A 13,261-nucleotide genomic window follows, 5' to 3' on the forward strand; every position below is an offset into this window, starting at 1 on the left:
TTGATTGGAACCCATTTTTTGTAACGGTTTATATTGGTAAGGTCTTTCAACTATAACAATTAATTTGGGGCATCCTCACAAATGAAGGTAGCTAGCATTTTGAATGCGCAATGGACAATATTATGTTAATGTTAATATTTGAATTTTGGTATTCTCAAAAAAAAAAAAAAAAAAAAAAAAAAAAAAAAACGAATTGGCCTAATAAATACATTCAAGTTGTTTTTGGATATAGAGGATGGCTCATTTTGATATGAAAATTTAGTGGACGAATTTCACATGAACTTGATATTTTAAAATACTAGTCAGGATAATTACACTTTACTCTGTACTACGGTATTTTTAATCGATTCCCTGTAGTTTTTGTTTTGGGGCGGCCACTTCTTGCATCACTCGTGACAATAAGTTTTAATAACCTTATGTTCGACTGAGCTTATAAGCACTTTAAAACAACTTATAATATGTTTAGGAGCTTATAAGTTTTTTGAAGTATTTGGCAAAATAAGCTTATATAAGCTCTAAAAATAAGTTTCAAAAGCTTATAAGCTCCCCAAAAAATAAGTTTATCTGTCCCAACTTATCTTTTTATAGTCTTATATGCAACAATTATTTTAGCAATATTATTCAACTATAATTTATTATTTTTATTATTATTTTTTTTAGTTCATCTCTCTTCGATTTTCTCTCTATAAAAACAATTCCTCTCTAACTTATAAGTTAAATTATTCAAACACTTCGACAATTTATAAACTCATTAAAAATTATATTTTGTAAGCTCTTGAAATATTTTATAAGCTGTTGAAGGTTTAGCCAAAACACCCTCTATATTTTGGATTATTGGTGTTATTCGGCCTTTGTCTTGGCCCAATTCCTTGGAGATTTACCACCTTTTCGGCTAAGGCCCACTATAGATGGTCCAATTGACTCACCTTATTCTTTTTTTTTTTTTGATGAATTATATAATTAAATAAAAAAATTTAAAGACAGCGCGATGAAGGACTCACTATATATAGATGGTCCAATCTCTGTCACTTTTAGGATTTAAACTTCAAATCAAAATGCTTGTTCATATAAATTATTGATTTGTTCATCAAAATGAAATGACTTATTCGCTACTGTTCAAATCAATTCTTAATTCTCACACTACTAGTGGATTCTCAATAGATCATTACTCTATTGAATTAATTACAAAAAAAATGAGTTAAACGTATTTATAGGAAAAATACTCTTTTGGACCTCAACGTTTTAACTTTTTCATAATTCTAACCTAATGTACAAAAAACGTCAAATTAATATTATTATTGTTAATTATTTTAATTAAAAATATTAACATCTAAATACATCCATTTTGAATGCATTCTGATTTTGTCGGAGTCAAAATAATACACGGACGTTGATTTCATGGCAATTTTACCACATTTGGATTATTTCGACCATAATAAACCTATCCTGACAGTTAATGGCATTAGTTGATTGATGTGGAATTTACATGGCACACAGTTGTTGACTTCATGATTTATTAAAGACAATTGCTCAAATATTTAAATTACTACAATTATTTAATACATATTTGTTGATATAAAAACATAGTATCTCATTTCAAGGCCAAAATTGTAAATCCTATAATTTTCAATTATTCTCGTAACGTTGCCGTTTAATGATATTACGCACAATATCATTCTTTAAAACGTTTAGTTAGTACATGTCAACATTTCGACTTGCCATGTTAAATTTAATCTGAAAGAAAAATTATTATATACTAATTGGCAATTGCTACAATAATAGACTACGTGTATTTTTTACTGCTTTCAAAGTTCACATGCAAAACTAAAATGCACCCAAAGTTAATATATTTAGACGTCAATACCACTTTTAATAATTACTACATTTGTCCATGGAAAGTATGACATTTTTATCATTTTATTTTTAAGTGTGCACAAAAAATATGATACTTTCTATATTTTAAGACATGACCCCACCACTTTTTCTTATATTTTACCTTATACAAACACCCCTTATTTACGAAAAAAAAAATCATCTTTAATTCAATCTCAACTATTCGTTTCAAATTTTGATGGAACCCTTTTTCCACTACATAAAAATCACCATCATTTTTTTTAAAACTTGTGTCCACCAAAAATGTCATATTTTTAATGGACGGAAGGAGTATATGAGATAAAATTTTATAGAGTATCTACTTGAATTAGTATTTTTTACTGCTTTCAAAGTTGAAATATTTAAAAGAAAATTGGACTAACGAAACCTTCACATACAATTTTAAATATTTTTCATGATAGATAAGATAACATGAAAATTTGTGTACATACCTGAATAAAAAATTAAGAAAATGTGAGCAAAACCAAATATGCCAAAAATTCATGTATTTATATCCATTATCCCTCAAAATTAATATTGGTAGTATATATATAAATGGATTAACGGTAGATTTAACCCATTTCCAAAATGAAAATACAAAAGGTACCCACTATAAAAGAAAATTATAAAAACTACATATTAATTTTAAAGACAAAGTTGTCAAACTTAACTTAATATATACTAGATCTTCATCTCGATGTTTTATATTATTTGAATTGCGAACTTTGCTCGATGTGCTCGATGATTGCTTGACCACTGCGAGTCGAGCAATTGATCATTTGTATAGAAAATACAATAATGCTCGCATAAGGGTAAAAAAAAATTCTAAATGATGAGGATAATATATTTTATAAAAGGTGGATATTTCTTATATATATATATATATATATATATATATATATATATATATTTTAATTTAAATGGATGGTTTCCCTTTTCACCCTAAAAATTTAAAACTTTTAATTCGGTATAAGTTGTTGTTTTTTTACAAGTATCCTTGATTAATTAGTAAAAAGATATAAATGATCAATAACATTTATAGTAAGAAAATATATAGTATATTTTCCGTGGAAGATGAAGGAACCGATGGACCAAATTAACAACGAAAAAGCTAAGTACCCCACATGGTCTTCTTCCAACAATATTCAATCTTAATTAAACAGAACAACCATGGATATACAATATGGTTGCTCATCTCAGCACATGTTTAAAAATTAATTTCAAGGATGAATATGAGTTCCATCCCCACTCCTATCTCCTACTATTTGAATTACGTATGAATATGAAAGTCCATAGTGATGAATAGAAGTGTGGATGAATCAGTAGGTGACCCGAACTCCCTGGTATCTAAGAATCTCCCCAATAAGCTCCCCCTTACCCGACCCGACATAGCGGCCCGAAATGTTGCCATCTCTGATGAACAAGAAGGTGGGCACCTCCACCACGTCCATGTCGCGCAAGAACTGCATGCAGCTATCGTTCTCGTCGCCGTTCATCCGCGCGAAGATCACGGTGTCCTCCATGGAGCGCGACAGCTTGATGACGGTGGGGTAGACCTTGACGCAGGGCCCGCAGTGCTTGAGGCCGACGTCCAGCACGATCAGCTTGCCGTCGGCCTTGTGGTCGCCGATGAGCTTCTCCACGTCCTCCCGCGAGTGGAGCTGGACGACGGCGGAGTGGCTGTCTCCGTAGTAGAGGACGTCCCCGACCAGCTGGTCGGGGCCGATGGCCTCCTCCTCGTGGATCTTCTCCATGCTCTTGTAGAAGCTGAAGTGCGGCACCTGCTCGATCTTCTCCCGGGCGCAGAGCGCGCGCGTCGCCTCCGACTCGTCGCCCATCACCAGGAGGAAGTCCACGTCGCTGCAGCTGCGGCTCAGCTCCACCATGAACGGGTAGATCTGGTTGCTGTTCTCGCTGTCGCTCGCCGCGTACTCCACCACCACCAGCCGGTTCTTCGCCTTGCGCAGGGCCTCGTCGAACTCCGCCATGCTGTGGACCTTCTGGACCCTCTCGTCGCGGCTCACCTTCTCCACGCCCGTCGCGGCCGCCGCCGATTTCACGCTGCGGCCCGTCTGGAGCTTGCACATCAGGTGATCTTTTGTTGGGAGGTGATTGGTGGAGAATTGAAGAGTTGTTTTGCTCACAGGACTCAGGTATGGGGTTTGTTTGGCTAAGAAGTTTGTGAATGTAGCAGCCATGGAAGCCATGGATTGATTGTAGAGTTATTCAAGATTTTGGCGTTGGGGAGAAGATTGACGTTGTTGAGAGACGCAGAGAGAGATGGAAATTATTGAGGACAGGTTAGATTATTTTATCCATGTGGTTGTGGGTGGATAACTTATGTTATCCACATATTCTCTCTGCATATCTAGGATAGATTTTTTTTAATACTTTGTTTTTATTATGAATTTTCAAATATATACCTAACTTACAAACATCTTATATTTTCACTATTTTTTTTTACATGTTTTGTGTGGCGGATAATGTTTTCCTGTGTAGTATGGACTATGGAATAATATTTGCGCAATTTATTTTTTCTTTTTTCACTTCAATTATTTTTTTTTATGTTTTTCTTTTCAGAGAACGTGAGATAAAAAAAAAATTGGTATAACAAAATTTGTCCAGCTCTTTATAATATTTTTTAATATTAAATTATAATAAAAATACACTCTTTAATAATAATAATAATAATAATAATAATAATAATAATAATAATAATAATAATAATATATTTTTCAACCTTTTTCGTGGAGGAGAAAAACCCCACTGCACCCCCTCCCCAACTTCCCCAAGTCCAAAAAAAAAAAAAAAAAAAAGAACGCACCCTTATTAGTAAAATCCAATTGTTAATTTTTTTCACTTTTTTTTTATATAAATTACACAAATAAATCAAGAAATTTTAAAGACCATGCAATGAACAAGTCGAATCAATACCTCATGTCTTAGACATTAATCTTTTAGAATTAGGTCAATGCACGCACACAAAAATTGGGCAAATATGCAAATCAAAAATCGAGAATAAATAGTGGCCCATGCAGAATTTTTCGCTCTTATCATTCACAATAAAATTGGCATAGATGATTGTGTTGATCATTTTGCCACGCTCAAAAGAAGTTGAAAAGAGTTGAATAGAAAACCGCAACTTAATCCGCTACACTTGGCATCAGGCAATAAGTCATACCATAAATTTCGGAAGTGTCATCTGCGTGGGGTTCGGAATAATGAACTTTTATTTTATTTTTTGACTTGGGGAAGTTGGGGAGAGGGAGCAGTGGGGTTCGAACCCGGGACCTCACTTCACACAGGAGGTCGCACCGCTTGGTGTCCCCTTGGGGACAATAATGAACTTTTATTGAAACTAGAAAAATTTGTGTTATATAAGTCAAAGACTCCACATCTAAAATTTGTTGAGCAATAAAACTGAGGTCTTGCTCGTCAAAATATCTCATCTTGTGACATCAGAATTTTTCAGGGTTAATTTCATAATTTGTTGTAAATTTATGATATTTGTATTAAATTAATTATTAATTGTTTTATTTATTTTAAATAAATATTACATTAATATTTTATATTATTTAAAGTTTTAATTTAATTTTTTAATAAATATATTTTACATGACAACTAAAATATTCACGTACTCTTTTCTATTTAAATTAATTTATTAAAAAAATTGCATGTCGTTAATTATTTGCAGCAAACAAGTCATCGACAGCCCAATCTCAAATCCACACTTAAAATAATTTTAATATCTAGACTTGCAGAAGGAATTCAATTGGACCGTGTATTGTACACGCCCAATTTTCTCTCCTCCTGAGCCCAATTGATGCAAGGGAGGAAGTCGGGAGCGCACCCGTGATGCGCCATATTGGGGTGGGACTCGCGCACCCGCTCGTCGAGCCTCCAGTACGGATGCTCTTAACAAGTTTATTGCTAAAGAAGATCAACACAAGTTACCTGAAGAAAGAAGATTAATTTCAAATAATAAACCAAGGACGTGGAGAAGTGATTTAAGTCAACTAATTTTTGCGAAGTAAACAGTGTATCAACGTATAATCTCAAAGTTGCAAAGAAAGTACACTTGCTGCAGTACGTAATTTGGATTTGAGTTTTTGTTAGCAGGTTGAGCTAATTCTGTTAATGAGAAATCCCACCGAAGATGGTAGCTTATGTGGCATTTTTGCTTGGCATGTGGAATACATTACTACTAATTAGAAATTATAAGTTAAAACTTTGGCATTTTTGCAAAGAAAGTACGCTTGCTTGGCATGTGGAGTACAAAATATAAATTGTATATTTAATTTAAAATAAATCAAAGTACAAATACCATAATTTAATAATATCTAATAAAATTATTCCTAAATTTTCAATATTTAACGTTGATTATTCCAAATATATATGCTTAGTAAGATATCTTTGTTTTAATCTTATTTGAGAATATGTTATTTGAACACTGAAAACAGAAATTATAAAAACATATCATTGAAAAAATTATTCAATATAAGAGGTGTTATATGATTTTTCTTTGATAAATTATCAATTAAACAAAAAGATTTAAAGATCAAGCAACGGTAAATTCGAATTTAAAATTTTAGACCTTAGATATTAACCACTCTACCGCTAAACAAACATATATGCCTATGCTGTTATATAATTGTAAATTTCGTTTTACAAACTCAGCTTAACAATCTCAAAACGATTTATCATTGTAAGTTTTAAATATACTCTTTTTTATATATATATAACGGGCTAATTACGATATTAAATTAAAAAACAACACCGCAATGAATTCAAACCCAATTTATCCAACTTTTTTGGGGAAATCAATCTCATGGCCATGGCTACCGTAAACTATTCCACTTGAGATCCAATGTTTGACTTTTTTTATTGTTCATCTATGTATAAATTTCAATTTTTTATGGGCGTGTGTTTTTCTTTTTTTAGGTAATAACAATTTAGAAAATAATTTTTTTTTTCAGTTCTTCGATTTCAAACTATTGTGTTTTAGTTTAATTATGTACTTATTAACTAGGGCTTATTATATATTCCAACTAGGATACACAAATAATTTTTTCAGTTTAATTTATTAGTTAATAATGGCTTGTTAAGATTAACATATTCATAAATAGGGTGTATAATTTTTTAAATCTCAATATTTGCTTATAAATGTTAATTATGATATATTATATTTCAATAAATTTATTTTAAAATACATAATATTAGTATATCAAGATTAATAATGAAACACAAGTGAGATACATAAAATATTGAGAGACTGAATTTGAACTAAAAGATTTCGAGTTGGTGACCCAAATTATGAAATACCAACGAAGGTGCGGAGATAGTATACTTTATCCTCGGGCCTTTAATTTCATAGTCCATCCAGCCTGCGTAGAAACTGGGCTAATTTAGACTAAAATTTATATCTCTATATCCAACATAACAAAATGAAGGTGTGGAGAGGAAATATACTTTAACCTACCTAATCTTTTATAATTGCCGCTGATAACTACATTACCGGCCGCCGTGCCACCGACGGCAAATCGCCGTCGGTAATCTCCAGTTTTTTTGTAGTGAAGTATTCTATAATTAATGTAAGTAATCATTTAATTAGATCATTAAAATGTGAATCGAGTTAGCCATCAAATCGGATAAACCAAATATTTAATTAAATTAAATTATTTTATCAATAATACTTTATTATTTAAATCAAATGCTTCAGGAAATAATATTTACCTTTTCAGATGATCCAGTGATGTGCAGGAGCGATAAATTCTTGGCTAATTAAGATCCTTTGTCAAAGCTTATTGCATTCAGACCAGCAAGATATCAATATGTTGCCTCGCCTACAAGAAATCATTAGAAATTTTAATTAGTGGCTTAAATTCCAAAACATTATAAGGCAGTGTTTCTATTAAAGAAATCAAGTCTGCAACCGGCAATATCCCACACATTAGGCCACCATGGTTAAGGTGTTAGGTGTTACGAAATTAAAGCAATTTTGAAAGAAAGAAAAAAACATATGAAGTTCGTCTCTATGAGATATTATATCTAAAGGGCGTTATTGTGTCAGAAATTTGGAATTATATTTTCCGGATACAATCACAAAGAGTAATGCAACTACCGTGGCCACATGCTTAGAATATCAGCAACGGATTTGTTGGATGAGCTCGAGCCGCGTTTCAGCGAGTCACGCCCCAATGGCACACCAACAAGCTCGAGATGGGTGCGGAACTTCGCATCAGGCTCGAACGCATGCATGCATCTATTTAAAAATAAATAAATAATCGAATTCCAACTACTTTTTGCCATTTTTCCTTAAACAAAAACAAATTAGCCATTGAATGCAACGATCTTTTCTCTTTTTTCTATTTTTTTTAATTTATTTTCTCTATAAATACCATTTCTTCATCCCCAATTTACAATTCAATCAATTCTCCCTTCATTTCTTCGTATTTTCCATTTTTATATCACTTCTTCATCTTATTTTTCTCTTCCAAAAAATAGACTGTGACCTTTTTAATTGGTGAACAATCAAATTAAAGCAAATTCGCCAGGGATCCAAACTTCTTCTCTCATCGGCTTTTCGTCATTTTTTAAAAGATCCAACGCATTCAACGCTCAAGCTCTTGAGGGTATCAACTCTAACAAAACTCAATTTGTTCAAAATCATGAAGTCGTCGAGATTCCTCTCTCTTCCCAAGACGATGATGGTACGCGCCGGCGGAGACCGAGCTTGCTCACTGTGGGCCAAGGAGACCCTCAACGTGTTCAAGGGTGCCGACCAAAAGGCATGTCTATTGGGGAGAAATCACCAAACGCTTCAATGAAGGTTGTTCTTTCGGCACTCCAACTCGCGACAACAAATAAATCAAGTCGTACTTCCAACGTGTCAAAAAGAACATGAAGGTTTGGGAGGCCACTTACAAAAAATACCGAGCTAATTGAGGAAGCGGCATGAGTGATAACCAAATTACTCAACAAATTAAACCCAAAAAATATATCAAACCAACATCGGAGCTCCTTTCAAATACTTCGGGGTGTGTCTTATTTTTTTATGAATCTTAACGATTCTCCTCCGTCAACGACGGCGTCCATTCATAAGCGCTCGAAGAATTCCTCTAAGGGGAGTACACGATGACGTCTTCTGATCTGAGCATCACGATTAGACCTATAGGCCAAAAGACAGCAAAGAGTGACAAAGGAAAAGGTAGAGTACTACGACTCGGCAATGGAAAAAGTCACTACAAAGCTCCAAGATTTCAACAAGACGCAACGCGAACTAGCCGTTGCCCAAATTATCGTTCTCGATAAATAAAAAATGGTACCGAAAGAATTAGCCATACACAAGACAATGATTGCGGAAATAGTGAAACGTCGAAGATGAAATTTATATTTTTCCACTTTTTATAATTTTAATTATTGTAATCTTAAAATTTAAATTTATCAAAATTTTGATTTTAAAATCAATATTTAATTTAATGTTAAAATGCATTTTATTTTTAAAAAATAATAATACTATTTATAAATCCCCCATTATCGAGAAGGGGCTATAAGGATTAAAGTGAGGACCACAACGAGCCCCCAAGGGAGCTGTGCTATGGAGATGTTCTTAGTAGTTTCCGTGATTTCCATAACTCAACATAGTTAGAAATAAAAATTAGCGCGATAATGCAAGAGTGCGACTTTGTATTTTAATAGATCAATTATAGAAAAATAGTGGTTCTACTGTTGTTCAGTTGTCATATATATCCTGTAATTAAATGTACATAGAGAGAGCGAGAAAGAGACATCATACCAAACTTTGTTCAAAAATAAAAAGAAAGGACACTGATCCAAGCCATACTTATTCTACATCTTTTAATATGCTTGTGTGCAACCCAATCATTCAACTTCATTAATTTTCAAATGGCATAATCTCATATCTTCTTTTAGCAGGGCATATCTCATCTATCTGCATTGATTTAGATGCAGCCTAATTAGCTTAATTATCATACTTAGCTTCAGTGCATATTGGACCCGCATTTGTTTCCTACACCTACTAGGGTACTACCTAACTTATTTCAAAAAAATATATTCAAATATATTTTTTTTCATCATATATATATTTCATTTGAGACCTGATTACCTATGCACGCGTCATAACTTTGTTCAAAGCTGGATTCTTATTAATTAGGACAACATTTCCTAAAAAAAATAATAAATATATATATATATACATTCCGAGGTGGGCTACTATGAAAAAAATAATATATATATATATATATATATATATATATATATATACATTTCGAGGTGGGCTACTATGAAAACACTTTTAATTGTATAAAATATGAGCAAATCTTGTCCATTAGATCATAGTGAATTAATGGCTCATATCAAATTATATGAAGATCCGAAATTTGTAATTGTTTCCCTTGCAATTTATACGTTTTTCTTATTACGAACTGAAAGTACTTTTGTTACGAATTATATGCTATGCACGAATCTGAAGTTCTTTTATTACGAATTATGTTCTGATTAGATAAATTTCATGTCACAAGATCTAATAGACATGATTTGTACCTATTTTATACATTTAAAGTGTTCTTATTTTAGCCCACCCCTATATATATATAGTTCCGCTAAAATAAAAATCAATCTTATCCTATAAAATAAGAACCAAGATAGATCCATGATTTTTATAGATTTGACGGCCAGATTTGGGTGAGATTTAGTTTATGAAATTAACGCTGAATCATGGAGAAGGATAACAAAGTAATTACAATATTTTAATAATTATCTTCTCCCTAAATCAAGGGATTACATTTATGCCTTTAATAAAACATTCCATAACTACAATACTCTATATTTTATATTTTTGCCTCTATACAAGTATGAATTGTGAAAAATAATTTTGCCTCTATACAAGTATGAATTGTGAAAAATAATTTTTTGCTACTTTTGGGATTCGAACTCAGGACCATGAATTCATCTAACAAGGTTACAAATCAATTGTAGATCTTGATGATCTCATGGCTGAAAATTGTTCTTATGTCCATATTTTAAGAAGTGTTCTTATTTTATCCTCTTATATATATATATATATATATATATATATATATGTGTGTGTGTGTGTGTGTGTGTGTGTGTGGGCTAAAAAAACGCCTTTTAGAATATAAAATAGGAACCATTTTCAACCCATATATTATCAAGATCTACGGTTGATTCATCACCTTATTGAATGAATTCATGATTCTGAGTTCGAATCTCATAAATAGCAAAAAAATTATTTTTCGCAATTCATACATTTACAAAGCAAATTCATACGTGTTCTACATAGAATTCATATATTTTAGCTTATTCGTATTTTATATTTTAAGAAGTATTTATACCCTAACCCGCCCCTATATATATAAAGTTTACTTGTATATTTTCTTTTGCAATGATTTATTTGCAAATCCCAATAGCATTTGAGATGAAGGAAGTATAAAATACTAAACAATCCTTAATTAGATTTTAAAATAAATTATAATATTGCAGGTATATTAAAATATAATAAAAAATACACATTTTATAAGAAATTATAGAATTGCACACCGCAGTTAATTAAATACAAGCATGTGACAAATTCATAACCACCGAAATTATATTACTATACTCCAATCGAATAAATCTACGTCACTTGAACGCGTATTTTGTCTCCACTCTACATAAATATCTATTTAGCGACAAGCCACAATTTTCTCATTTTTCTCTTTGACATAGGTGTGCCTGCATTTAATTTATATGCATGATTACATTAATGTATGCTAATCAATCGTCGACTCCTCTACTTATTTAGCCCGGAGTTTTGGACCTTTGAATAAAGAACGTTAACAGTGACAACTACCCAATGAAAGCTGTATTATTTAATGCTAATTAATAGGCGACAGTTGTTTTGCTCACTCCTATTTTCTCATTTGACCAATACCACCATTTTCTCTAAAATTTGGTCAATTTTGCATATCTTGATCCTCTCCCTTGTTCTATCTTCTTGATCATTCCCAGAAACATATCACACACACACACAAGTACAATCTGTGTGTTTTGAGGATATATATATATATATATATATATATATATATATATATATATAGAGAGAGAGAGAGAGAGAGAGAGAGAGAGAGAGAATTAAGATCTCAATGGAAAAGCAATCATCTAAGTCGAAGAACAAAATACTGAGGTTTCTACCGAAAGCAGCTAAAGCATCATTTTCATTCCAAAACCCTTCCTTAAGCCCGGGCCGAGATAAACGGGCTAATGGAAGTTCGCAGAAGCTCAAATCCCATCTATACCGGGCTTTCTCCGGCCCGATCATTTCTATGATTCCAGCTGAAGCCCGAGAGGAGTCCACGAGTTTCGAAACGCAAGAGCCAACTTCGCCCAAGATCTCATGCATGGGCCAAATCAAGCACAAGAAAACGATCTGCAAACTGCACCAGCACGCTTCTTTGCCCACAGAATTCGGGCCCGTTTTACATTCTCAGCCCGAGAGGATAAGCAAAACCCTGTTGCCCGGCCCGGCGGCGGAGCTCAAGAAGAAGCCGGCGGGAATTAAAAAGAATTTCGGCGGTAGAAGAAAATCCGATGATTCGATTAATCGCGGAAAGCCGCCGCTTCCAGATAGGGCGCCGTGCCTGAGCCAGATGATGAGATTCGCCAGCAGCCGCGATACGTTTGCGTCTTATGATTGGGCGACGGCGGACGGCGCCGGCGAGGATTGGGGAAGCTACAGCGACGGTGATGAAGACGCCGTTGTTCCAATGTTGGGCGGAGGCGGAATAGTGTTGGAGCCGAGGAGGGAGATTAATTTGTGGAAAAGGAGGACCATGCCTCAGCTTAAGCCTCTCCAACTCACTACTCTTTGTTAGACGCAATAATTTTAATTATTTCTTTTGTTTTACCCCCAAAAATTTAAGTTGCGTTACTTATTTTTTGGTTTCATTTCATGGTCAAGAACGTGTATGAAGGAGTGAACGCAAATTATAAATATTGCTTATATTTTCTGCCATATTTTAGCTGCAGTGTCGGTAAATTAAGTAATTAATTGTTAAGAATGATTACTCCCTAATTAATTAAGGTATATAAATTTTCATAGTTTCAATTTTAGTTAGGAGTTATATTTAATAAGCATACTCATCAATAATAATGAAACTCATATATATATAGACGTACTTAGAAAATGTTGAGACAAAATAACTATAAAAGTCCGAGTCTTAGTTCTGATTCTCTGAATGTAACAATTGCTATTCAGAAGGTAAGAATTCGGTGAAAGTATTTGCTATTATCATGAAACCCAGCTGCCATATATGTCCTACCATCTTCCAATTGCAACTTTTCATTAACATTTATTAATGGGGTAGTAGTGGCT

General features: G+C 33.1%; 2 protein-coding genes across 2 annotated transcripts; one reads left to right on the forward strand and one right to left on the reverse strand.

The window, feature by feature from the left end:
- Positions 1–2,907: 2,907 nt before the first annotated feature.
- On the reverse strand, positions 2,908–4,328 carry LOC131012977 (thioredoxin-like protein CDSP32, chloroplastic). Its single transcript, XM_057940966.1, has one exon. It carries the CDS (start codon positions 4,077–4,079, stop codon positions 3,192–3,194), a length of 888 nt encoding a protein of 295 aa, XP_057796949.1. The 5' UTR covers positions 4,080–4,328; the 3' UTR covers positions 2,908–3,191.
- Positions 4,329–11,622: 7,294 nt separating this feature from the next.
- LOC131012978 (uncharacterized protein At1g76070-like) lies at positions 11,623–12,901 on the forward strand. Its single transcript, XM_057940967.1, has one exon. It carries the CDS (start codon positions 12,033–12,035, stop codon positions 12,759–12,761), a length of 729 nt encoding a protein of 242 aa, XP_057796950.1. The 5' UTR covers positions 11,623–12,032; the 3' UTR covers positions 12,762–12,901.
- The last annotated feature ends 360 nt before the right edge of the window (positions 12,902–13,261 follow it).

This window comes from Salvia miltiorrhiza, chromosome 2, assembly GCF_028751815.1.
Source record: "Salvia miltiorrhiza cultivar Shanhuang (shh) chromosome 2, IMPLAD_Smil_shh, whole genome shotgun sequence".
Classification (NCBI taxonomy): domain Eukaryota; kingdom Viridiplantae; phylum Streptophyta; class Magnoliopsida; order Lamiales; family Lamiaceae; genus Salvia; species Salvia miltiorrhiza.